A 24,849-nucleotide genomic window follows, 5' to 3' on the forward strand; every position below is an offset into this window, starting at 1 on the left:
TCATGTGACCTCTCTGGGAGTGAGTTAATTTACCTGCAAAATGGCAACAATAACCACATGGCTTTTAAGGGGATGAACTGCAGAAAAATATTACACAATTCACATGGGGTGGTTAGTACAGTGCCTGGCCCATAGTAATAACTTAATAACATGCCACCTCTTAGCACTACTCAAAGCCTCACCTTTAGTCCCCTCCCAAGCCAAACAATTTACTTGGCCTTCTAATTCATCAAGACTAAAGGTACTTTATATACACTTCTACTATAATTTTCTCCAGCATACTCTTTTCCTCCAGACTCAGGAAAATGTGATCCTCCTCCTCTGGGAAAAAAAATAACTTCTCCATCCTGACCCCTGTCCTCCCAGCAAACACCCTACACTACCCTGTGTCCTCCTACTTCCAGGGATCCCTTCTTCAATGGATCTTTATTCTTCAAGGTGTGCAGGAGGCAGCCGACTGATGATTCTCTCTCATCATAGATGTTTCTATCTCTCTCTTCCTCTCCCTTCCTCTCTGAAATCAATACAAACATATTTTTTTTAAACTGCTTTTTTTTTAATATATATTTTATTGATATTTTACAGAGAGGAAGGGAGAGGGATAGAGAGCTAGAAACATCGATGAGAGAGAAACATCAATCAGCTGCCTCCTGCACACCTCCCGCTGGGGATGTGCCTGCAACCAATGTACGTGCCCTTGACCGGAATCGAACCCGGGACCCCTCAGTCCGCAGGCCGATGCTCTATCCACTGAGCCAAACCGGTCTCGGCCAAACATATTTTTTAAAAATTATGTGAAAGAGTACGTTACTTACCAAGTATGTTACTCCCATTTCCAAACACTCATCTCCACCACTTTCCAACAAGTACTCTGCTCATTTATGATTGAATCAGCCAATATTAATTGGCAGCCTACTATGTGCCAGATACCTTTAAGAATAGGCAACATAGTAATAAATTAGACATCCCTCTTTGTGCTTGCATTCCAGTGGGGAAAATATACAAAGACAAAAATAAATACTTTAAAAAAAATACACATACACACACACCCCATCATAATGCCAGAATTGTAAACACTATGAAAAAAACTAAGGCTGGTAAGAAGCTAGAAAATAACATAGTTTAGTTGCATTTCAGAGAAGGCCTTTCTGAAGTTACCTGCACAGACAACTGAATGAACTGACTTAATGAGCCAAGTAATCTGGGGAGAACTTCCAGAGAGACAGAAGTACCAGTCCAAAGACCTTGGAGCAGCAATTAGCTTGCTGTGTGAAAAAGAGCAAGAACAGCAGAGTATTAGTAAGCTAGAGGGTTTGAGCAGTGTGACCTGATCTGATTAATATGTTTTGAAATTTGTCATTAAAAATGATTAATATGATTTTTATCTCACACCTATGTAAAGAATTTCTGCTTTGGGAGAACAGTTAAAGCAGAGCCACCCACCCGGTGAACTCTAACAAAAGAGTACATGAGATGTGATGACAGCCTGCACTGGGGTGGCAGCAGTGGAATGAGAGAAAGATGGTCAGATCCGGGATGTGTTTTGGATGTATGACTAAATGAATTTGTTAATGTATGGGATATGGGTTGTTGGGAAAATAAAAGAGTCAAGATGACTCCTAGGTTTTTGACCTACGAAACTGGTGAATGCAGGTGCTGCAAACTAGCCCATAGCAGCCTGCAAGGAGCCACACCAATCTACCGACAGCCCCCAGCACTGCAAGTTCTTCCTAGTCTCAGCTCCCCGCCTGGGTTTCCTCCACAGCAGCCCCCAGCTCCCCTGCTCAGACATCTCCTACAAGTATCTTGATGTGTTCTGTAAAGACATCACCACAGCCCTAACCGGTTTGGCTCAGTGGATAGAGCGTTGGCCTGCGGACTGAAAGGTCCCAGGTTCGATTCCGGTCAAGGGCATGTACCTTGGTTGCGGGCACATACCCAGTAGGAGGTGTGATCGATGTTTATGTTTCTAACTCTCTATCCTTCTCTCTTCCTCTCTGTAAAAAATCAATAAAATATATTTTTTTTAAAAAAAGACATCACCACGGCTCCCAGGCCACTATGTGCTCCCTCTTTTCTTGGTGAGGAAACCTTATATATCTCTCCATTTTAATGCTTACCACATTTATTATTTAATTTTTTAGTTAAAAGTTTGTTTCTTTATTAAACTTTAACATGAAGAGGAAGGACAATATTTTATGAGTCGCATATTCTCAGGATATAGTTTTACTGGATTCCAGTTTGACTGGAATATAGCCACGCCTATTCCTTTATCAGTCAAACCTCAATTCTCAAACATCTCCCATCTCGAACAATTCAGTTCTCGACCAAGTTGTTCATGGAAACATGTCTTGGTTGTTGAATAAAACTTCAGTTCTCAACCCAACAACCCGCAGGTGACAAAGAGGAGAATGCATGAATATGAGTCAGTTTACTGCTACACCTCATGTTGTTAACATCTCAGGAAATTGTCCTGTGAATATTTTCATGGTTTTTTGCTTTTGTTGCTGTTTATTATTATTAAATACTAGAGGCCCAGTGCATGAATTCATGCACGGGTGGGGTCACTCGGCCTGGCCAGCGATCAGGGCTGATTGGGGCCATCTTGCCCAGTCCCAATCAGGGCCGATCGGGGCCGGCCAGCTGAAGGAGGGGAACCCGGGGAGATTGGCTGGCCACAGGAGGTTGGCTGTGGGAGCACACTGACAACCAGGGGACAGCTCCTGTGTTGCGCGTCTGCCCCCTGGTGGTCAGTGCGCATCACAGCGACTGGTCGAGCGGTCGTTGGGTCGACAGGTTGTAACGGTCACTTAGGCTTTTATATATAGAGATAGTAAATCACCATGGGTCCTAAGAAGGTAAGTTATAGCAGCAAAATGAAAAGGAAAGTTGTGAAAACAATAGAGCTTTAAAAAAATAATTGCAAAGTATGATAGAAGTGTCCATGTGTCTGATCTGGCTACTGAGTATGGCAAGGTAAAATCTATGATTAGCACAATTTTAAAACATAAAGAGGCCATCAAGAGTGCTGATTTTGCTAAGTGTGTGAAAGTGCTTGCAAAACAACAATTACAAGCAATTTAAGAGGCATAAAAATTACTGTTGATTTGGATAAATGAAAAGCAGTTAGCCAGTGATAGCATTTCGAAGGCAATGATATGTGAAAAAGCAAAGACGCTGCACACAAACCGCCTGAAAGACACCCCTGAAACGAGTGCTGAAAATGATTGGTTTAAGGCCAGTAGGGGGTGGTTCAATAAATTTAAGAAAAGAGGTGGCATTTTCAAGAAAAGTGTAGTGAGGCATGGGGAGGCTGCCAGTTCTAACAAAGTAGCTGATGATAATTTCATGACAGAATTTCAAGAATACGTAGAGGCTGAGGGATTTGTTCCCCAACAAGTGTTCAATTGTGATGAGACAGGCCTCTTCTGGAAGAAAACGCCAAAGAAGACCTACATCACACAGGAGGAGAAGTCACTGCCAGGACATAAGCCAGTGAAGGACCGGCTGACATCACTGCTGTGTGGGAATACAAGTGGGGACTTCAAAAGGAAGCCTCTACTCATTTACCATTCTGAACACCCATAAGTTTTCAAGAAAAAATGATGTCATGACAAACAAGTGGAATGTGATGTGGAGGGTTAATAGCAAAGCCTGGGTAAACAGGCAATTTTTTAGTGAGTGGATTCATGAAGTGTTTGCCCCAAGTGTGAAGAAATACCTCTGGGAAAAACAATTGCCATTGCAGGCACTTCTCATAATGGACAATGCTCTTGCCCATTTCCGAGGCTTGGAGGCCAAGGTGGTGGAAGAGGACAGCTTCCTCACTGTTCTAGTGGAGCAAGGGGACAAAAGAGAGAAAGAACCCAGAGGAATAGCTCCCTGGCATCTTTATGAAAGGGGACTCCCCTTCCAAACAATAACATCCCTCCATCCCTCCTCTCCACATTCAGTCATCAACAGCTCTCAGCATTGAAGTTAAGTTCTAGTGTGTATGTAAATTTTCATTTTTAACTGTACATTTCATTTCCTTTTTGTTAAATTTTCATTTACATTTCATGTCCTTTTTGTTTTTAAAGTGTTTGTTTATATATTAAACCATACATTAGACATGTACTATATATAAGAAAGGTTAAAACAGGGAATCATTGGGATCTGGAGTGGATTAATTCCATTTATATTATTTCTAATGGGAAAAAAATGATTCCATTTTCAAATAAATAGCTTCTCGAATAGCCTTCCAGAACAAATTAAGTTGGGAGAACCGAGGTTCCACTGTCTGTACTGTCTAGGTGAATGATAAAGAAAAGGTCTGGCCCTGACCAGTTTGGCTCAGTGGATGGAGCGTCAGCCTGTGGACTGAAGGGTCCCAGGTTCGATTCTGGTCAAGGGCATGTACCTTGGTTGCAGGCACATCCCCAGTGGGGGGTGTGCAGGAGGCAGCTGATCGATGTTTCTCTCTCATCGATGTTTCTAACTCTCTATCCCTCTCTCTTCCTCTCTGTAAAAAATTAATAAAAATATATTTTCAAAAAAGAAAAGGTCTGATCAAATATAAATACATTTTTAAACACTGTGTCTTCATAATAACATGTTAATTTGTGAGGGGTGAAGCATTATTATATTATTATAGCCTCCTGACATTGGGTAACTCTTCCACAGGTTTTATTTTATCAGAATATAATGTGATATAAGATTCACTGATAATTCATATGTTGTATCTAGCCCCTACCAATCTGTAAGCTCTTTTAGGGAGGCACATTTCACACCCACTGGTGTCCCCACAACCAACAGCTTGACAGCAGGCACACAGTTAACATTTGGTGAACATTTGTGCGCAGACATACTAGTACAGAGCAGAGGAGTTTTAGAAAAGAAATTCATGAGATGAACAACTGAATAACGGACAGAAAATAGAAAAAAGAGAGAATCCAACTTATAAAGTATGGAGGCCTTGGAACAAGAGGAAAAGAAGGGAAAGCAATTAAAAATCTCCATGTAACTAAAAATGTCCCAAATTCCAACGCTACACAACCTCTGCCAGTCAGCCAGTGCTTTATGATCAATAGCAATGTTATTCTATTTAGGTTATAAACAGAATGAGGCTTTATAAACATGAAAGTCATTGTGCTCTAGTCTAAATGTACTCCGAAATAAAATCAGGACACAGAGCTCACAATCCTAAGTTTACAGGGGATTTAAACAATTACACAGATACAGGTGAACAAGGAAACATCAGAAAGTCCCTCCTCCTGCTACCCTGGAGTCCGTAGGCCTACAATAATCCGTTCCCTTCCGAGAAGCCAGAAGTCAGCCTGGATTCTTTTTCATCCTCACACATCAAATTAATCACAAAGACTTTCTCAAATCTATCCAATTCTATGCATACCAACAACCCAAATACTGCCACAGTGTCTCCCTAGCTCTGGGCTTATTATCCCCAAATCTATCCTCTACATTGTCAGTAGAACAAACCAACCAAAAGGTAAATCTGATCATCTAACCCCCACTTTACACACTTCAGTTGTTTCTAATAACTACAACAGTATTTTATTTTTAATATATTTTTATTGTTTATAGTATTACAGGTATCTCCCATTTCCCCCTTCCCTTTATCCCCTTCCTCCCAACCCTTACCCACCCTCACAGATCTTCACTACACTAATTGCCCATGTCCGTGGGCTATGCATATAAGTATGTAAGTTCTTTGCTTTTTCTTCTCTTGTCCCTCCAACCCCACATTGAGGCATGTCAGTCTGTTCCATGCCTCCATGCTTCGAGTCTTATTTTGTTGGTCAATTCATTTTGTTCATTAGATTGCACAAATAAGTCTACTAAACGTGGTCTTAAAAGATGACTCTAAGACATACACTCCTACCTCCATTCAATCATCACTTTTATCTGTTTTACATGCTGAGCTTCCTTACTGAACTTCACATCAACCATGGATTTCACAGCTTAAGAATCAGCTTGAGGAAAAACCAAGATGGCGGCATAGGTAAACACCTAAACTGCTGCCTCCCACAACAATTTCAAAACTACAACTAAAAGACAAAACGGACATCATCCAGAACCACAGGAAGGCTGGCTGAGTGGAAATTCTACAACTAGAAGGAAAGAGAAAAGCACAGTGAGGCTCAGAGGAGCTGCGGGAGGCAGAGGTGCTGAGACGCACGCACGGAGAGGACTGGCAACTGAGTGCACAGCTGGCTTTCTCAAGCGGGAGGGAGACAAAAGCTCCTGACTGCGCTGAACTCCAGTTCCAGGTGAGACTCTGGGACCCAGACTCATTTGGGTAGAAACTGGACTGTCTGGCAGCAGGCGAAACTCGAGGGCGGCTTTCTCTCAGAGGTGCTTGCAGCGATTACCATGGGACACTGAGACACAGGGGCCTATTAGGGCAGGGCTGACAGGAAACCAATGCTGTCTGCTCCGCCCTGAGACTCCGCCCCATCCAAGCTGAGCACAGAGGCTTTTGCAAGTCTTGTCTCATAAGGGTGTCTCCAGCACAGAAGTTCTCCCAGCATAGACACAGCTGATCCTCACAGCCAATTGGCCTGGAGGTCAATTCCTCCCAGTGATACCAACAACAATCAAGGCTTAACTACAACAAGACTGTGCACACAGCCCACAAAGGGGTGCACCAAGAGTGTCCACCTCAGGTACCTGGGGAGGCTGAGCCAGTGGGCCCTATAGGACACCTAGCACACAAAGCCACTCTATCAACTTAGGGAAGCAGCCAAAATGCAGGAACAAAGAAACAGGTCACAAATGACAGAAACGGAGGAAAGCAAACGACTGGATATAGATTCAAAACCACGGTTATAAGGTTTTTTAAGAATTTCCTAGAAAAGGATGATAAATTTAGCAAGACCCTCGAAGATATGAAAAAGGACCAACTAGAAATTAAGCATACACTGACTGAAATAAAAAATATTATACAGAAATCTAACAGCAGACTAGAGGATCGCAAGAATCAAGTCAAAGATTTGAAATACAAAGAAGCAAAAAACACTCAACCGAAAAAGCAAAAAGAAAAAAGAATCCAAAAAGTTGTAGTGTAAGGAGCCCCTGGGACAACTTCAAGTGTACCAACATCAGAATTATGGAGGTGCCAGAAGAAGAGAGAGAGCAAGATACTGAAAACCCATTTGAAGAAATAATGACCGAAAACTTCCCCCACCTGGTGAAAGAAATAGACTTACAAGTCCACGAAGCACAGAGAACCCCAAACAAAAGGAATCCAAAGAGGACCACACCAAGACACATCATAATTAAAATGCCAAGAGCAAAAGACAAAGAGAGAATATTAAAAGCAGCAAGAGAAAAGCAGTTAGTTACCTACAAGGGAGCACCCATACGACTGTCAGCTGATTTCTCAACAGAAACTACACAGGCCAGACGGGAGTGGCAAGATATTTTCTAAGTGATGAATAGCAAGAACCTACAACCAAGATTACTCTACCCAGCAAAGCTATCATTCAGAATTGAAGGGCAGATAAAGAGCTTCACAGATAAGAAAAAGCTAAAGGAGTTCATCACCACCAAACCAGTATTATATGAAATGCTGAAAGGTATTCTTTAAGAAGAGGAGGAAGAAGAAAAAGGTAAAGATGAAAATTGTGAACAACAAATACATGTCTGTCAACAAGTGAATCTAAAAATCAAGTGAATGAAAAAGTCTGATGAACAGAATAAACTGGTGAATATAATAGAATCAGGGGCATAGAAAGGGAGTGGACTGACAATTCTCGGGGGGGGGGGGGGGGGAAGGGGTGTAGGGGGTGAGGGAAGAGACTGGACAAAAATCGTACACCTATGGATGAGGACAGGTGGGGGGGGGAGGTAAGGGCAGAGGGTGGGGTGGGAACCGGGTGGAGGGGAGCTTGGGGGGGAAAAGAGGAACAATTGTAATAATCTGAACAATAACGATTTATTAAATTAAAGGGAGAAAAAAAGAATCAACTTGAAAAGCACTGACAGAATCAAGTCCAAACTCCTTCTGATAGCACACAGGACCTTCCGATTGGCTCCTGCTGCCTCTCCAGCCTCAGCTCTCCCCTGTTTCCAAAACATGAATTATTCCCCACCCAGAATGCTATTTTTAATTCCATACCTTTGAAAATCCCCTTCAGGAAAACTTCCTAGAGGTAGATTAGCTGTTCTTTTTCTGTGCACTCATCATTCTCTGTGCACCTTCCTATTATCCCAATTAACATACTGAATTAAAATTCTGTTTAAATATCTGACTTCCCTCGTAAATTATGAGTTTAGCCCCAAAGCCCAGGAAAATGCCTCAAACTTGGCAGTCAATAAATATTTGATAAGTGATGAGATTAACAGAACTAAACGGATCATTTTTGTACACTGTATATCCTTTCAATAAAGCAAACTGCTAAATATACTAGTAAACCTAAAGATTCCTCACATTTTTCAAAATGTATAAGCAAATCTAAATTGAATTTCCTAATAACTCACTGTTATAAATATATCAAAATAAACAGAAAAGAAGTGAAGTCAATATGATAAAATATGGTCAAGAATAAATGAACACTTATGTTACAGATAAATACAGAACAGCAGCATGATAAATCTTAATATACACAAGAAGGGGAAAAACTGAAATTTACTGCGAGTGTATTCAACATACTAATGCTTTTATTCTATAGTGCTAATACTTTAAGTACATTATTACAGAAAAATAAAAACTTGTGGTATATGTATCCCCATTTCACATTTACTGTAATGAACCTCAGAGAAGAGATTTGCCTAAGATCACCAAACTCGTACACAGAACCAGAAGGCAAACCCAGGTCTTGAACTCAAACATCTACGCTTTTTACTAGCTGTATGAGCTATTCTGCAACACCATCTGTCCCCACGCTGATCAGCAAGGCACACTGTGGGGAATAATGAGCCCGCAGCAGGCTCTGCACATTATCGTCTTCCTCCCTCCATAGTCCATGAATGCTCATCCCATGGTTTCTCACTCACTAGAAAAGCACAACTTTCCAGGCAGAGGTCAAAAGTGCTCTGAGCCGCTCTGCTGAACAGAGCCGCAGCTCTAAGAAGGAAGTGTTTTCTTCCACATTTATTAGTATTTTTCCAATATTTCTCTCACAGAAGCATGACCATGAAAAAGTCTGATGCAAAAACACATGATTACCCATGATTCACAGCAAATCCGTACTTACTGAAGATAGGACAGCCAGTTCACTTTGTTCGCGCGAACTTCTGCAGCCTTGGCAGCAATAATGTTGGTTGGAACAGCAGCATCCACGGCACCACGGATATCCATTTTGGTCATCTAAATTTTATGCCCTTGGAAGTTTTCCAACAATTTTGCTGTAAGGTAAAACCAGAATACTGTGTTATTATTTTTTAACAACTACTACAATTATTACTAATAATATCATCATTATCACTTCATCTCTCCAGGCATTCAACACATATATTAAATATCATTAATGTTAATATTATTATACTTCAAATCTTGTCCACCAATTATAAGCTGCTCCATAAAAGCGCTCTCTATAGGTCTGTACTTTTCCAGGAAAGGTTTTTCTTAATTATTGGCACAATGTTGTGGTAAGATTTGTAAAGTAACCATTCAAGAAACTGACATCAGAAATCATGCTTAAATAGAATAGGCATACAAAATAGGAAAGTATTTTAATTGTATACAATTGGGATCAACTTTCCTCCTCTGACAAAAGAAAAATAAGAACCTGCAAAGTACAGCTAGGATCAATTATTTTATTTACATTTACTAAGCATCATTTTTTGCAATGACATATGAAAAACCTGTAAGTGCTTTCTTAAATTCTCATTCGGATTAAAATAACCAACGTGGGAATGCAATTTCTTAGACGATAGCGCTTGATTTTTTTTTTCAACCAAAGTTCATGGTATTTTCAAAATCAACTTTAGGAGAAATTTTTGGAACAAATACCAATTACATCTTAGGTACAGCCAACAATGGGAAGTCTAGTCTGACGACAAGAACCTACAATCATGAGCCTTTTAAGTAATTCTCACACCCAAACGAACAGATAAAAGTTTAAGCCTGATTTTATCACGACACAAAAACACTGAGGTTCCTTTTCATAAAACGTAAGCTCACGCTTATATACAGAGAAGCTGAAAGGGCCCCAATGCCCTCAGTCAGTTTGGAACTTAATCTCTACATCTGAGGGCTGCTGCCTAAACAAGCAAGAGCGAGGTGGCCTGGCAGGGCCCAGGCAGAAACTGGCTCCTTCCGGCCCAACCTGCGGCCCCCGGACCAGGCGGACCCAGCCCGGCGGCCCGTCCAGGGGAGGCTGCAGGTCTCCGCGCGGTCATCTAAGCCCCCGGACAACTCGGACCTCCAGCTAGACAGGGCGGTGGCCCATCCCGGGGAGCGCATACCCTTCATCCATTCTCCTCCCCTCCCTGCCCGCCCTTGGGTTCCCGGCCCCCGCGGGGAAGGCTCTGCAGGTTCCTAAACCCGGTGCAGGCCCGAAAGGAAAGAAGCCGGGACCAGGGGACTCCAGGACCCCGGCGCCGGAGGGGGCGGAGGGCCTGGGCGGTGGGACAGCAGCGCGCACCGGGGGCTCTGGGGCAGCCGCGGGGTCGCCTCCCTTGGGCAGGTGTCCCCAACGAAACAAGCGGAGTGCGGCCTTACTGCGCGAACCCTGGGGAGCCCACAACGCACCCGAAGGCGGCTGGGAGGAGGCGGCGGTCCGGGTGTCGGGGCCCCGCCGAGCTAGGGCGCCGAGTCCGAACCTCTCCGGCGGGTCCGGAGGCCTGAAGCGACGGCGGGAGACTCGGGCGCCGGGGAGTGAAGAGGTTCCACCACCGCGGAGACGTTGAGGGCAGCGCAGGCAGCAGGCAGCAGGCAGCCGGCAGCCGGGGTGGCGGCAGTCGAATGACAGGAGTGTCGGTCACGTGAGCAGAGGCATGTGACCACCCGGAAGGCGGAAGCCGGGAGGGTTCAAAACAGCAGCCGAGCGGCGGGCGCTTAGGAGGGAATTGCTCGGTTCAGGTTCCTGCACTCAAAAGGGTCCTAAGACAGGCTACCTCCCCTGACCCTCACCGCCAGCCCGGATTGGCCTGTCCCGAGGGAGGGCATGTGGGGGACCCGAAACCCAGCAGGCCGCTCCCGTGCCAGGGTACCCGCTGGAGCCCGAGAACCAGGCCAAGACTCGTTTATGATATATATATAATTATTATTATTATTATTTTAGAGAGGAAGGAAAAGGAAGAGAGAGATGGAAACATCAATGATGAGAATCATTGATTGGCTGCCTTCTGCACGCCCCACATCTAGGACCAAGCCTGAAATCCAGGCAGTGCCTAATCTGGAATCGAACTGTGACCTCCTGGTGGCAAAACTCGTTTATCTTAACCGTCATTCTTTTCAAAAGTTTAATTCAGTGCTTTTAAGTAGATTGACTTTCATTTGGATTTAACAGGTCAATGAAGCAGGCGTTCTTAACGGGCTATTGTATATGAAACTGATGCTGAGACGTGGGTCATAAAAGTTATCTTGCCCTGGGGTTGCAGGTTTAGCCAACAATGAATGTTCCATGCAATATTTGCAATTATACTAAAAACAATAATTCGTGTTGCCCTGGCCAGTGTGGCTTAGTTGGCTCTCGTGTACTGGGAGGTTGCCAGCTTGATATCCAGTCAAAGGCACAGCCCTGTTTTCAGAAACCTGGTAAGGAGCATGCAGGAGGCAGCCAATGGATGTTGTGCTCTCACAGTGATGTTTCTTTCTCCCTCTCCCTTCTTCTCTCTTTAAAAATCAATAAATTATTCTTTAAACAATAATGATGATGATGATGATGATTGTCTTCCTTTTGTTATATTGTATGAGTTCTTTATATATTTTGGAAATTAATCCCTTATCTGTTGTATCATTGGCAAATATGTTCTCCCATACAGTGGGTTCCCTTTTCATTTTGCTGGCCGTTTCTTCTGCTGTGCAGAAGGTTTTTATTTTGATGTAGCCACATTTGTTTATTTTTTCCTTTGTTTCCCTTGCCCTAGGAGATGTTTCAGCAAACATATTTGCTATGAGAGATGTCTGAGATTTTGCAGCCTATGCTTTCTTTTGGAGTATTCTAAATCTGAAATATGCCACTGGTATTTTAATAGGGATTGAGTTGACTCTATAGATTGCTTTGGGTAGTGTGGACATTTTAATGGTGTTAATTTTTCCAATCCATGAACAAAGTCTTCCATTGTTTGTATTTGCCTCTATTTCTTTTTTCTTTTTTAAAAAATATATTTTATTGATTTTTTTACAGAGAGGAAGGGAGAGGGATAGAGAGTTAGAAACATTGATCAGCTGCCTCCTGCACACCTCCTACTGGGGATGTGCCCACAACAAAGGTATGTGCCCTTGACCAGAATTGAACCTGGGACCTTTCAGTCCGAAGGATGACGCTCTATCCACTGAGCCAAACCGGTTTAGGCTCTATTTCTTTTTTCTACTAATATGTCCTGTAGAGAGAGTACAGGTCTTTTATCTCCTTAGTTAAATTTATTGCAAGGTATCTTATTTTTTTGTTGCAATGATAAATCCGATTTTTAGTTTCTCTTTCTTAGAGTTCATTATTGGTTTATAAAAATGTCATCCCTCGATTGCTGGATGTTAATTTTTATCCTGCTAATTTGCTGAATTTATTTATTAAATCTAGTAATTTCTTAGTGGAGCCTTTAGGGTTTTCTATGTACAATATCATGTCATCTGCAAATAATGACAGTTTCACTTCCTCCTTTCCAATTTGGATGCCTTTTATTTTTTCTTCTTGTCTGATCGCTATGGCTAGCACTTCCAGTACTATGTTGAAGAAGAGTGGTGAAAATGAACATCCCTGTCTTGCTCCTGTTTCTAAGGGAAATGCTTTTGCCCACTGAGTACAAATATCAAGTATGATGTTACAAATTTTACCTTAATCATTAGATGACTGGTTACCTCCTAAGAAACTCATTTTAACTAATTCTACATGACAAATAAAAAGAGTGATAATCCTTGGCCTTAAGTTTGGGTATGAGTTTAGCATACATTTCTAGCCACAAATCTGACTGGTACTAAAATGATGTTTTAAGAAACCTAAGTAGATTAGGGCCGTGGTCGGCAAACTGAGGCTCGAGAGCCACATGCCGCACTTTGGCCCCTTGAGTGTGGCTCTTCCACAAAATACCATGGCCTGGGCGAGTCTATTTTGAAGAAGTGGCATTAGAAGAAGTTTAAGTTTAAAAAATTTGGCTCTCAAAAGAAATTTCAATCGTTGTGCTGTTGATATTTGGCTCTGCTGACTAATGAGTTTGCCGACCACTGGATTAGGGGAACCATCTGCCCCTCAATCGCATAGCCCAAGATTGCCAAGTACTATTCCTTACCACACACTGCCAGTACAAAGTTCTGCCAAGCAACCTATTTCCTTTATCACTATTTACTAAGCAATATATCACTTGAATCATTTCAGTTTTGATTTAGGATTAAATTTTAATTAGGAATACATTACTACCTGTAGAGGGCAGTCCTAACATACCTAGACATTCAAAATAGGAGGTCCTACCTGAAATAGAATACTTCAGATCTGTGGATAAGCTGCTCATCCATAAAACAGATAATCCTTTTGCTTGGATTTGTGTCACTTTCCAGGGCAGTCCCCAGGGGACTGAGAGAGAGCTCAGCATTAGCCAAATGAAGAGAAATAGAGGGGACCTTGGCTGGTAGTTAAAATCAGGCTCCAGGACTCATTTGGAGCCTTTACTGTAAAACCATGACCAGGCTTTCCCAAGATAACCAAGAATGCCTCCAGAAACATTTCTGCAGGCCATCCGTGTGGAAGCCATTTCTGACCCTGCAGCGGGCGGAGGCATATAATGCAAACATTCACCAAACCACCGAAAAAGAAGGGGCCACCACGGCTGTGTATGATATCAAGGTAAGACAATCTCCTCAATCCATGATCCTGTCTTGACAAGGAAAGAGTTATTGATAAGGAATATAAAAGCTAAGCAAGTTTCAGAGCCATTGCTCACTTTATCTTACTGACGTTATATCAAAATTGTTTTCAAATTTTTCAAGAGAAACCCTAAGAACCTTGATAATAATTACCTGATCTGTGCAATTTTCTCCAACCTAAACAACTTCCCTTTACCAAGACAAATGACTGTTTATGTTTTGTTTGTTTGTTTCCAGAGATAATGTTTTAAAAAAGCAGAAAACTTTAACAAATTTTTATGTCTATTGCTATTAACCATTGAATATTTTTCTCTGATATAAAGGTTATATCTCATATAGTAATAAAAGAAAAATTATAGACTGCTTTCTACAAAAATTGCTAGAGAAAAAATTAATATACTAAAGAAGGAACAAAAGAACATTAAAGCCCTAGCTGGTTTGGCTCTGAGGATAGAGCGTTTGCCTGCAGATTGAAGGTCCGTCCCCGGTTCGATTCCAGCCAAGGGCACATGCCCGGGTTACTGGCTCGATCCCCAGTGGGGGGCATGCAGGAGGCAGCCAATCAATGATTCTCTCTCATCTTTGATGTTTCTATCTCTCTCTCCCTCACCCTTCCTCTCTGAAATCAATTTAAAAAATTAAAAATAAAAAAATAAAGTAAGGCATATATTTAAAAAAAAAAACATTAAGGAGCGAAGGGGTGTTTTTCTTAAAATCGTAGTTTCAAAAAGAGAATTCCCTAAGAATGAATTTCTACCACTAGATAACATTTCCCAAAAAAGAGACAATTTTCCTGCTTAGTGTGGTGTGTATCTTTGCAGAAAGCACAGATTAAGTCTGTAAATCCTCTTAACTATTAATAGAATTATCTTTTAAAAGATTATTTGGTCTGGTGGGAGATGGGCATGTGTTAATGTTTAACAAATAATGAGCAGAGATCAGAATTAAGTGCTGCAAAATCATACTACAGCAAACCTGTCCAAATAACTGTAACACTAAAAAACTTATCTGTCCCTGTATCGTGGCTCATATCCTAATAAGAATCACTTATTTGCAAACTCTTTATTTAATTCTCTGGATCTGCCCTTTTCCCTCCATGTTATTTTAATTTTCATAAGAAGAATAAAAGTCTTTTATAATCATTAGGAAGATTTTTCTCTAGAACTATACTGACCTGTGCTTTTGAGCTTTCAGACATATGTGAACAAAGAACACATGAATATCCAAGCACCTCTATTATATTGTCATCTAAGCACAAGGTCTTCAGGAAACTAAAATGAAATGGGCTATCCTGGCCAGAAGTCCTTAAGGTAGAATTTGGAGGCTACTCTGAAGAAACAGACAGCAACAAAATACATATGTTGAGTGTGTGCATGTATATGTATAAAATATGTGTACACACATATAATTTCAAACTTCTGTCTTGAGGGATATGCTCAAGCTGAATCATAGGCAAATGGATTGGGAAAGTATTTAAGAATCAGTAGTATATATGTTCATAGCAGCACAATTTATAATAGCTAAGATTTGGAAACAACCTAAGTGCCCATCGGCAGATGAGTGGATTAAAAAACTGTGGTACCTCTACACAATGGAATACTACGCTGCTATAAAAAAGAAGGAACTTTTAACATTTGCAGCAACATGGATGGAACTGAAGAGCATTATGCTAAGCGAAATACTAGTAAGCCAGTCGGAGAAAGATAAATATCACATGACCTCACTCATATGTGGGATATAATGATCAACATAATTTGATGAACACAAATAGATCCAGAGACAAATGGCAGAGGAGATGGGGGGCGGGGGGGGGGGGGTTAGAGAGCAACCAAAGGACTTGTATGCATGCATATTAGCATAACCAATGGACACAGACACTGGGTGGTGGGGGCTTGCCCGGGTGGGAATGGCTGGGGGGTACGGGGGTCCTTCGGGGAAAAAGGAGACATATGTAAAACTGTAGACAATAAAAAAATTAAAAAAAAATTTAAAAAAGAGAATCAGTAGTATGCCTTCTGACAGCGTCCTGGAACCAACCATACTGTTGGCACTGGGCAATTTTAGCTGCCATCCTGACCTCATTAACCCAAGTAAACAGCTTCCAACCTGTACATCGCAGGTGGGAGCAGTCAGGAGTGATACAGTTGGGATGCTACTGGCCTCTCCACTCAGTTTTGCCTTTAAAAAATATTTTTATATTGCATCTGAACTCAGATGCAACATATAAATGAGCATATCCCTCTTCTAGCAAATTTAAGCTTGGCAGAACTCTGTTCATTTTGATTCTACTAATATCATTGAGTTCTCACTATCTGCAGAATCTTGGCCTAGGTTTTGAGAAAGAGAAAAATATGCTCTCCCTCTCTACAGACTTACAATATATTGGGAAAGACAAACATAATGACATTCTCATCGCATCCTATTATCAAATTATTGGCATGACTCATGTCAATAATAGAGGATATCTATCATCATAATTGTATTCTTTAATTCAGTAGGGCAGTAAGGAATCAGGGATGAAATGTCAATATGGAGAAAGACCTAATGAAAGAGTAAAAGAGGTGAAATTTAAAGTAGACTTGATATAATGTCGAGGAAAATAGAGAAGTAGACAGGGAGAATATGGGCTAACATGCATTGAGATGTCCAGGCCCCAGTGATAAAACCCTCCAAAAATCCTTCACCAAAGCCCAACACCTAATACAAAAATTAATCCAAAATAGTTCACAAACTTAAATGTACAACTTTATGTAAAACTATAAAACTTTTGGGGAAAAAATGATAGAAAATCTTTGTGACCTAAGGCTGGGCAGAGTTTTAGACATCAAAAGTAAAATCCATAACGGAAAAAATTGGATTAATGAAAAATAAAAAATTTTGCTCTGCCAATGACCTTATCTAAGAGGATGGAAAGATAAGATACAGACTTCAAGATAATGTTGACAAACCCCATATCTGACAAAGAACTTGTATCCAGAATATACAAAGACCTCTCAAAACTCAAGAGTTAAAAAGCAAACAACAACCTAACTAAGAATATGAGCAAAAGACATGAACAGACATTTCCTCTAAGAGCATATAGAGATGGTAAATAAACACATGAAAGAATAATTAACATCATAAGCCACTAGAAAAATACAAATTAAAACAGTGAAATATCAACACATATCTATAATAATGGCAAAAATGAAAAATAGTGACAAAGCAAATGCTGGCACTAGGAAACCAAAAATGTCATGTGACTTACTTTATTGCCTGTAAACATATCTTAGAGATAAATCCACACAACTCCTCTGGTTATTCCCTATTTAGCAAAGCTCTGTGGGTGGGTCCCACAGCAACTAAAAGTTTAGTGTCACCAGACACGCCCCCACCCCAGGGGACATAGGTGGACTGTGAAGTTTTTGTATGACTCCATCTGCTCTCTTGAGTCAGGCCAGTGATCATCTGATAACCCAGACACACTGGAACATGAATATTTTTACCTACAAGTCATCAGTAAAAGTTGCTAGAGGTTGTGCAAAAATAGTTGAGCAAACTAAGACTAAATGGGATGAGTCAAACATTACTGGAAAGAAATGATGAAAGCAATTTCACACACATCTTCCAATTCTACAACAAATCTGCTCTTTCCACATCTGCAAGTTTAATTTAGCCCCATTTATTTAAGACTTTCATCTGTGACCTTTTGCCCAGGAGGTCACATGTTGGCACGGACATATTTTTTGAAGTTGAAGAGCGAGCTTTATTCGCATCAGCACCTTCCAAGGAGTATATGCACTCAATTACATAGACACGTTTGTTGCTGGCTTGAAAAATGAGCATATGGCCGAAACCGGTTTGGCTCAGTGGATAGAGCGTCGGCCTGCGGACTGAAAGGTCCCAGGTTCGATTCCAGTCAAGGGCACGTATCTTGGTTGCGGGCACATCCCCAGTAGGAGGTGTGCAGGAGGCAGCTGATCGATGTTTCTCTCTCATCAATGTTTCTAACTCTCTATCCCTCTCCCTTCCTCTCTGTAAAATATCAATAAAATACAAAAAAAAGAAAAAAAAAGAAAAATGAGCATATGATCAGCAAATAAAAGCCATGTCCTACTGCTTCCTTTTTTGTTTTTATCTTTAAAAAAATAAAACTAGCTGCAAGCTGACTATTTTTAGCAACTTAATAGTGTCATTAAGGTCTATAAACTTCCCCTTTCCCTGATCTGCAGCTTTAGAAAAGAAAACCAGGCATTTTATATCATTTGCTGGCTCCTGGAGGCGTCCAGGCTTTTGGGGGCCAATCATTGTGCCTTGTGCATTCTTTACAATACCGAGAAAGGCAAGGTGAAGATGTGCAGGGTGTGAGGGACAGGAAGCAAAGGAAGGTCTCCCAGGCACCATGCCCATTAGTCTGGGCCAAACTGGGATTTAAGAGAAGTCTTCCTCCTTCTCTCTGTCTCTTTCTCTCCCATCCCTCACCTTATCCACTTCCCCAACATCCCCAGGCATCACCAAGGCACCTCATTCTCTCATTCTGGCCTGGTTTTTCCCATTAGGAAAAAAATAAAGTTCAAATTTATTTGCACTTAGATGTAAAAGAATTAATATTTTCTTCCTCACAAAATCTATGGAGAATGCTAATATTAGCTCCAAAGGAATGAACTCCCAGCAGTGTAATTTGGGACATTTGAGTAGGTGAGAGGCCTGGTGTTTAGGACTGTTTCTGGCCTCTTCTCAGAAGCCACACTCAAGCCTGGTCCAAGTCCCAACCCCATCTGGCACTGGCTTCTACTATGGATCACTGAGAAGCTGCAGCATTCCTGGCATCCCCCTTCACCTCAAAGCCTCCTCTTTGTCCATGCAGTCTTGACCAAAGGCCAGGTTATAACTCTCCTTGGCACAGCCATCAGAAATTGGCTGGTTGTTAAATATATGAAATCACAAAGGGGAGGAAATCAGGGCAGCAAATGGCTCACTACATTTTCCAATTCCGTCTCAGTGAGTCAAGGTTCAGAGCTCACAGCCCTCCACCTCATACCCAGATGCAATAACCATCCTGAGAAACCAAAGAGCAAGATGGGCCCTTCTTCCCTAATACTTTTTAAAAAATATTTTATTTTTAATAATTCTTTATTGTTGAAAGTATTAGATATGTCCCCTCTTTTCCCCCATTGACCCCCTCTAGCCTGCCCCACCACCCCCCAAGCCCTCACCGCCCCATTGTCTGTGTCCATGGGCCATGCATATATGCATACAAGGTCCTTGGTTGATTACCTCCCACCTACCCACCCTCCCCCACCTTTCCTCCAAGATTCTGCACTCTGTTCCATGCTTCCATGTCTCTGAATCCACTCCATTCATCATTTTATTTTGTTATTTAGATTCCACATACGAGCGAGATCATGTGATACTTGTCTTTCTCTAATACTTTCCCTAATATTTTTTACTTTTTTAAAATATAATTTTATTAAATCATTGATCAGCTGCCTCCTGCATGCCCCATACTAGAGATCAAGCCCTCAACCCAGCCATGTGCCCTGACCAGGAATCGAACTGTGACCTCCTGGTTCATAGGTCAACACTCAACCTCTGAGTCATGCAGATTGGGCTCCCTTACCTTTTTTAGAAGCAAAACTGAAGGCAATGATAGGGTGGTAAACGGTGACATCTGGTGGAAATTCAAGCACTGCAGGATTTCAAACTGGTAAAAACTTGAGACTCAATTGTAACTAGCTGAAATCTGATGACTTGAAAGCATCTTTTTTCAACTGAAAAAGTTCAGTAATGTGCATCCTTTCAGTTTGTATCCCAGACACAAATTGTCTCCGGAAAAAACGGCTTTACAATTCAGATCCAAGTTGGGTTTAATTCTCTGAGTTTGGTTTTATCATCTATAAAATCAAGACAATAATACATACTGTCACATATAATTTCGTTCGTTGTTGTTTTTAATCAGATACTTTGAATTTTTTTTAAAAGTCAATCTGGCCGAAACCGGTTTGGCTCAGTGGATAGAGCGTCAGCCTGCGGACTGAGAGGTCCCAGGTTCGATTCCGGTCAAGGGCATGTACCTTGGTTGCGGGCACGACCCCAGTGGGGGGTGTGCAGGAGGCAGCTGGTCGATGTTTCTCTCTCATTGATGTTTCTGACTCTCTATCCCTCTCCCTTCCTCTCTGTAAAAAATCAATAAAATATATTTAAAAAAAAAAAAAAAAGTCAATCTGCATCCAGGGATCCAGGCTTCCCATTCATCCTGCGCTGCTGTCCTGGGGAACCCCTGGAATCCATGTGTTTGGTTGGCAGTCCGTTTATCCCACAACAGTTGTTAGCCTAGTTAATTTCAACCTACAGGCAGGGCCTCAGGCTTACTAAGCACAGGGGAAGAGCCCAGACAATATTGATTGGCCAATTGATTAGTAGATAGAAATGCATTATTTCCCTGCTTTATTCCCACCATGTCCCTGCTTTATTCCCACCATGTGGGTGAAACCTTAAAGATACTAATTTTTCTCATGACCTTTTTAAGCTAAAGTTATTGTTCAGATCTTTCTTTAGCCAAATGTCTCCTGTGCCTTGAAGGAATTTAATGTTACAAATTCTGAAAGGCAGTACCAAACTCCATCTTCCTCAAGAAAAACGCCCCTTTTAAAATGCCAAGCAAAGCGATTTAATTCAGTCAAGTCCAACTCAAAGAAATCAATGACTGCTAACAAGTTCACAGGGCAGCCAGGCCAGAGAGGGAGAAAGCTTTAGAACAACAGAGCCGCACAGCCTCAGTGAGGCTCACACAAAGCCGGGTTTATTAGGAACCACTGGAAAAGCTACAAAGCCCAAGCAGTCATCCTGAGCCCTGTCACAAACTGTCCAGTTTGGACAGAACAATGTCTTCCCTTGTCCTTGCATCTTGTTTGTTTATTTTTGTGCCCCACCAGCATGAAATTGGTAGATCCGTCCCGGGGCTGATGGGAACAAATAGAGTGCAGGCTCTTCAAGAAGGTCCTGCCCACGTTCCCTTTTGCATCAGGCCTCTCGCAACACCCATTTTACAAACCCCATTCCCATGAGGCTCACACATGGAATGTGGCAGCTTCTATCTCACAGTTTCTTTATTTTTTAATATATATTTTATCATCTTTTAATTGTTCACTCCATTTACCAAAATACATGCAGCCCCTTTTTAAGTGTGCATGATTCATATGAGAATATTCAATGGGTATACAATGAGCCTGTATTTATGTTTTAATATTCATTTATGACATACTATTTTGGCTTCACAGTTTCTTACCTATTGGAATTTAAGAAGAGATAAGATACAGTATTTAAAATAATGTATTATTAAAAATATTTTTGTTATGGTCCAGCCAGCAAGGCTCAGTGGTTGAGCATCAACCTATGAACCAGGAGGACACGGTTTGATTCTGGGTCAGGGCACATGCCCAGGTTGTGGGCTCAATACCCAGTGTGGGGCCTGCAGGAGGCAGCCAATCAATGATGCTCTCTCATCATCGATGTTTCTATCTCTCTCTCCCTTCATCTCTGAAATCAATAAAAAATATATTTTTAAAATCTTTTTGTTATGGAAAATGTCAAATATACATAAAATGAAGAAAAATAGCATAATAAAACCCTCTGTATCCATTACCCAGCTTTAATAATTATCAACTCCAGATTATGTCCTTTCTAAGTTCATTCATATAACAAAAATTGAGTACACATTGTGTCGCAATACTGCTTCAGGCTTTTGAGAGACCGTTCTGAATAAGGCAAAGTTCTGATACTCAAAGGGCTTAGAGTCTAATGAGGAATCAGACACCACAATACAGTGTAGGAAGTGTTAGGCTAAGAAAAAACACTGAGGCAGCTAAGCCAGCTTGGGAAAGGCTGCCAAAGAAAATGGCAGCCCAGCCAAGGCTTGAGGGCTAAGTAGGAGATTGCCCTGGGAGAGAAGAGGAGGAGCAGATTGAGAAAGGGGTGTGCTTTGGGCTGAGAGAGCAGTTTTACAAAACAAAGTGCCTAGAATGAGAATGAACAAGAGGATTTCAGGAACTGAATGAACCTTAATATGAATGGAGCTTTGAGTACAAAGGAATAGTGAGAAATGTGGGTAAGTAAACAGAGTGCGGATCAACAAATCAAGTAAAGGTCTTTATGCCATACTAAGTCCTGTAGAGAAATAAGGATCCAATTCACATTTAGAGGGAGAAAAGTAACATGATCACATTTGCCTTTTGGAAAGATCACTCCATCTGCAGAATGGGGACAGGTTACAGTGGACATAGGCGCTGTGTAGGCTCAGGGCAGGCAGTGTTTAGAGAGGCTGCTGTGATTTAATTAAGAGAGCTGGGGAAGTCACCATGAGGATGTTGTTAAGTGCATGCTTGGGGAGGCAGGCTGTGTCTGGAGCTCTCTCTGGGGGTTATCCTCTGCTATAATAATCCCCTTCCTGATCTCTGGAGATACAGAATGTTACAGAAGAAAGAACACAGATTTGAAGGTTCCTTAAACATACAAAAATAGAACTACCATATGACCCAGCCATTCTACATCTGGGTATTTAGCCAAAGAAAAAGAAAACACTAATTTAAAAAGATATATGCACCACTGTATTCACTGCAGCATTATTTACAATAGCCAAGATATGGAAGCAACCTAGGTGGCCATTGATAGATGAATGGATAAAGAAGATGTAATATATATATAAATTCTATATCTACATTCCATTATATATACCACCTATATAATGGAATATTGCTCAGCAATAAAAAAATAACAAAATCGCCAAAACTGGTTTGTCTCAGTGGATAGAGCGTCGGCCTGCGGACTGAGGGGTCCCGGGTTCGATTCCAGTCAAGGGCATGTATCTTGGTTGCGGGCACATCCCCAGTGGGGGGTGTGCGGGAGGCAGCTGATCGATGTTTCTCTCTCATCGATGTTTCTAACTCTCTATCTCTCTCCCTTCCTCTCTGTAAAAAAATCAATAAAATATATTAAAAAAAAAATAACAAAATCTTGCCATTTGCAACAATATAGATGGACCTAGAGAGACAGAGAAAGACAAACACTGTATATTTCACTCATATATGGAATCTAAAAAACAATACAAATGAATAAACAAAACAAAACAGAAAGATACTAATAAATACAGAAAACAAATTGATGGTTGCCAGAGGGGAAGAGGTGGAGGAATTAGTGGAAAATGTGAAGGGGAAGCCCTAACTGGTTTGGTTCAGTGGATAGAGCATTGGCCTGTGGACTGAAGAGTCCCGGGTTCAATTCCAGTCAAGGGCACATGCCCGAGTTGCAGGCTTGATCCCCAGTAGGGGGCATGCAGGAGGCAGTTAATAAATGATTCTCTCTCATCATTGATGTTTATATCTCTCTCTCCCTTTCCCTTCCTCTCTGAAATCAATAATATATATATGTGAAGGGGAATAAGAGGTACAAACTTTCGGTTATAAAAAATAAGCTAGGGGATTTAAAGTACAGCATAGGGATAATATAGTCAATAACACTGTAATAACTTGGCAAAGCTCACACCTTGAAGGGTTTTGAGTATCATATTAAATAACATAAATTTACAATTTTAATTATTTTAAGTGCATAATTCAGTGGCATTAAATGCAGTCATAAGATTATATAACCATCACCACCATCTATTTCCAAAACTTTTTCATTAATTCAAACATTCTGCATCCATTAAACAATAACTCCCCATTGTCCTCTTTCCCCAGCCTTCTTCCTGTATGAATTTGCCTAATTTTGGTACCTCATATAAATAGAATCACAATATTTGTTCTTTTTTTCTGATTTAAAAAAATATTTTTGTTGTTGTTAATCCTTGCCTGGGGATATTTTTCCCAGTGATTTTGAGAGAGAGAGGGAGAGAGAGAGAGAGAGAGAGAGAGAGAGAGAGAGAGAGAGAGAGAGAGAAACATGGATCAGCACCAGGGATCGAGCCCCTGCATATGCCCTGATTGGGAATCGAACTGGTGACCTTGGCCAGGGCCAATATTTGTTCTTTTGTGTCTGGCTTTTTTCCCTTAGTATAATGTTTTCAAGGTTTCATTCATGTGGTAGCATGTATCAGAATTCCATTCCTTTTTATGGCTGAATTATATTTGAGTTTATTAATTCATTTGTCTAAAAAATATTTATTGAGCATTTTGTTTAGGCTCAAGCACTGTTCTAGGCACTATTGATATAGCAATGAACAAAAATATACAAATAAACAAGTGAATATATTGTATGTCAGATGGCAATCAGTGGAAAACCAATATTGTAGTGATAGCTATATAGGAAAAGGAGATCTTAGAGGTAGGGTGGGACCATTCACATAGTGCCTTGAGGGCTAGTGTAAGAACTTTGGATTTTACTCTGAAATAAGAAGCCAATAGAAAGTTTGAAGTTGTAGAGTGCCATCATCTGACCTACGTTTTGAAGGCTATGTCTGGCTTCAGTATTGAGACTGTACTACAAGGGAGAATGCGGCAAAGGAGGAGAAGAAGTACCAGTTGTGGGGCTATTCTAATAGTCCAGGTAAAAGATGATAAACCCTATATTAGAGAGTATTAGTCAAGGTTCTCCAGAGAACCAGAACAAATAGGATGTATTGGAGGCTGGCAAGTCTGAAATCTGTAGGGCAAGCCAGCAGGTTGGACCCTCAGGTGGGGTTTCCATGTTTCAGTCTTGTTGCCAAATACCTTCTGAGGGAGAATCTATTCCATACCTCTTCCTGGCTTTTGGTGTTGCTGGCAATCTTTGACATCCCTTGGCCTGTAGATGCACCACTGTGACCTCTGCCTCCACCTTCACATGCACATGTCTGTGTTTAAATTTCCCCCTTTTATAAGGACACCAGTCATGCTAGATTAAAGGCCCACCCTACTCCATTAAGGATGCTTCCT

General features: G+C 41.2%; 2 protein-coding genes across 5 annotated transcripts in view; one reads left to right on the top strand and one right to left on the bottom strand.

Moving 5' to 3' along the window:
• Positions 1-10,946, bottom strand: part of ATP6V1H (ATPase H+ transporting V1 subunit H) — an 81,547-nt gene extending 70,601 nt beyond the window's left edge. For 2 of the 4 annotated variants that reach the window (XM_080646309.1, XM_080646307.1), the window contains exons 1-2: positions 10,694-10,946; positions 9,195-9,345 (exon numbers count right to left, since the gene is read on the bottom strand). In XM_080646309.1, the coding sequence (XP_080502435.1) occupies positions 9,195-9,307 (113 nt within the window). In that variant the 5' untranslated portion in view covers positions 9,308-9,345; positions 10,694-10,946. The remainder of the gene's footprint in view (positions 1-9,194; positions 9,346-10,693) is intronic. The other 2 variants (XM_080646308.1, XM_080646310.1) reach the window with 2 other exon arrangements.
• A 2,832-nt stretch (positions 10,947-13,778) lies between these two features.
• The window catches only part of RGS20 (regulator of G protein signaling 20), a gene marked incomplete at its 5' end in the record, with an annotated part of 51,888 nt that continues 40,817 nt past the window's right edge, over positions 13,779-24,849 (top strand). The window contains one exon of the mRNA XM_080646314.1: positions 13,779-13,943. Within this exon, the coding sequence (XP_080502440.1) occupies positions 13,779-13,943 (165 nt within the window). The remainder of the gene's footprint in view (positions 13,944-24,849) is intronic.

This window comes from Plecotus auritus, assembly GCF_963455305.1.
Source record: "Plecotus auritus genome assembly, chromosome: 11".
In the NCBI taxonomy this organism is placed as follows: domain Eukaryota; kingdom Metazoa; phylum Chordata; class Mammalia; order Chiroptera; family Vespertilionidae; genus Plecotus; species Plecotus auritus.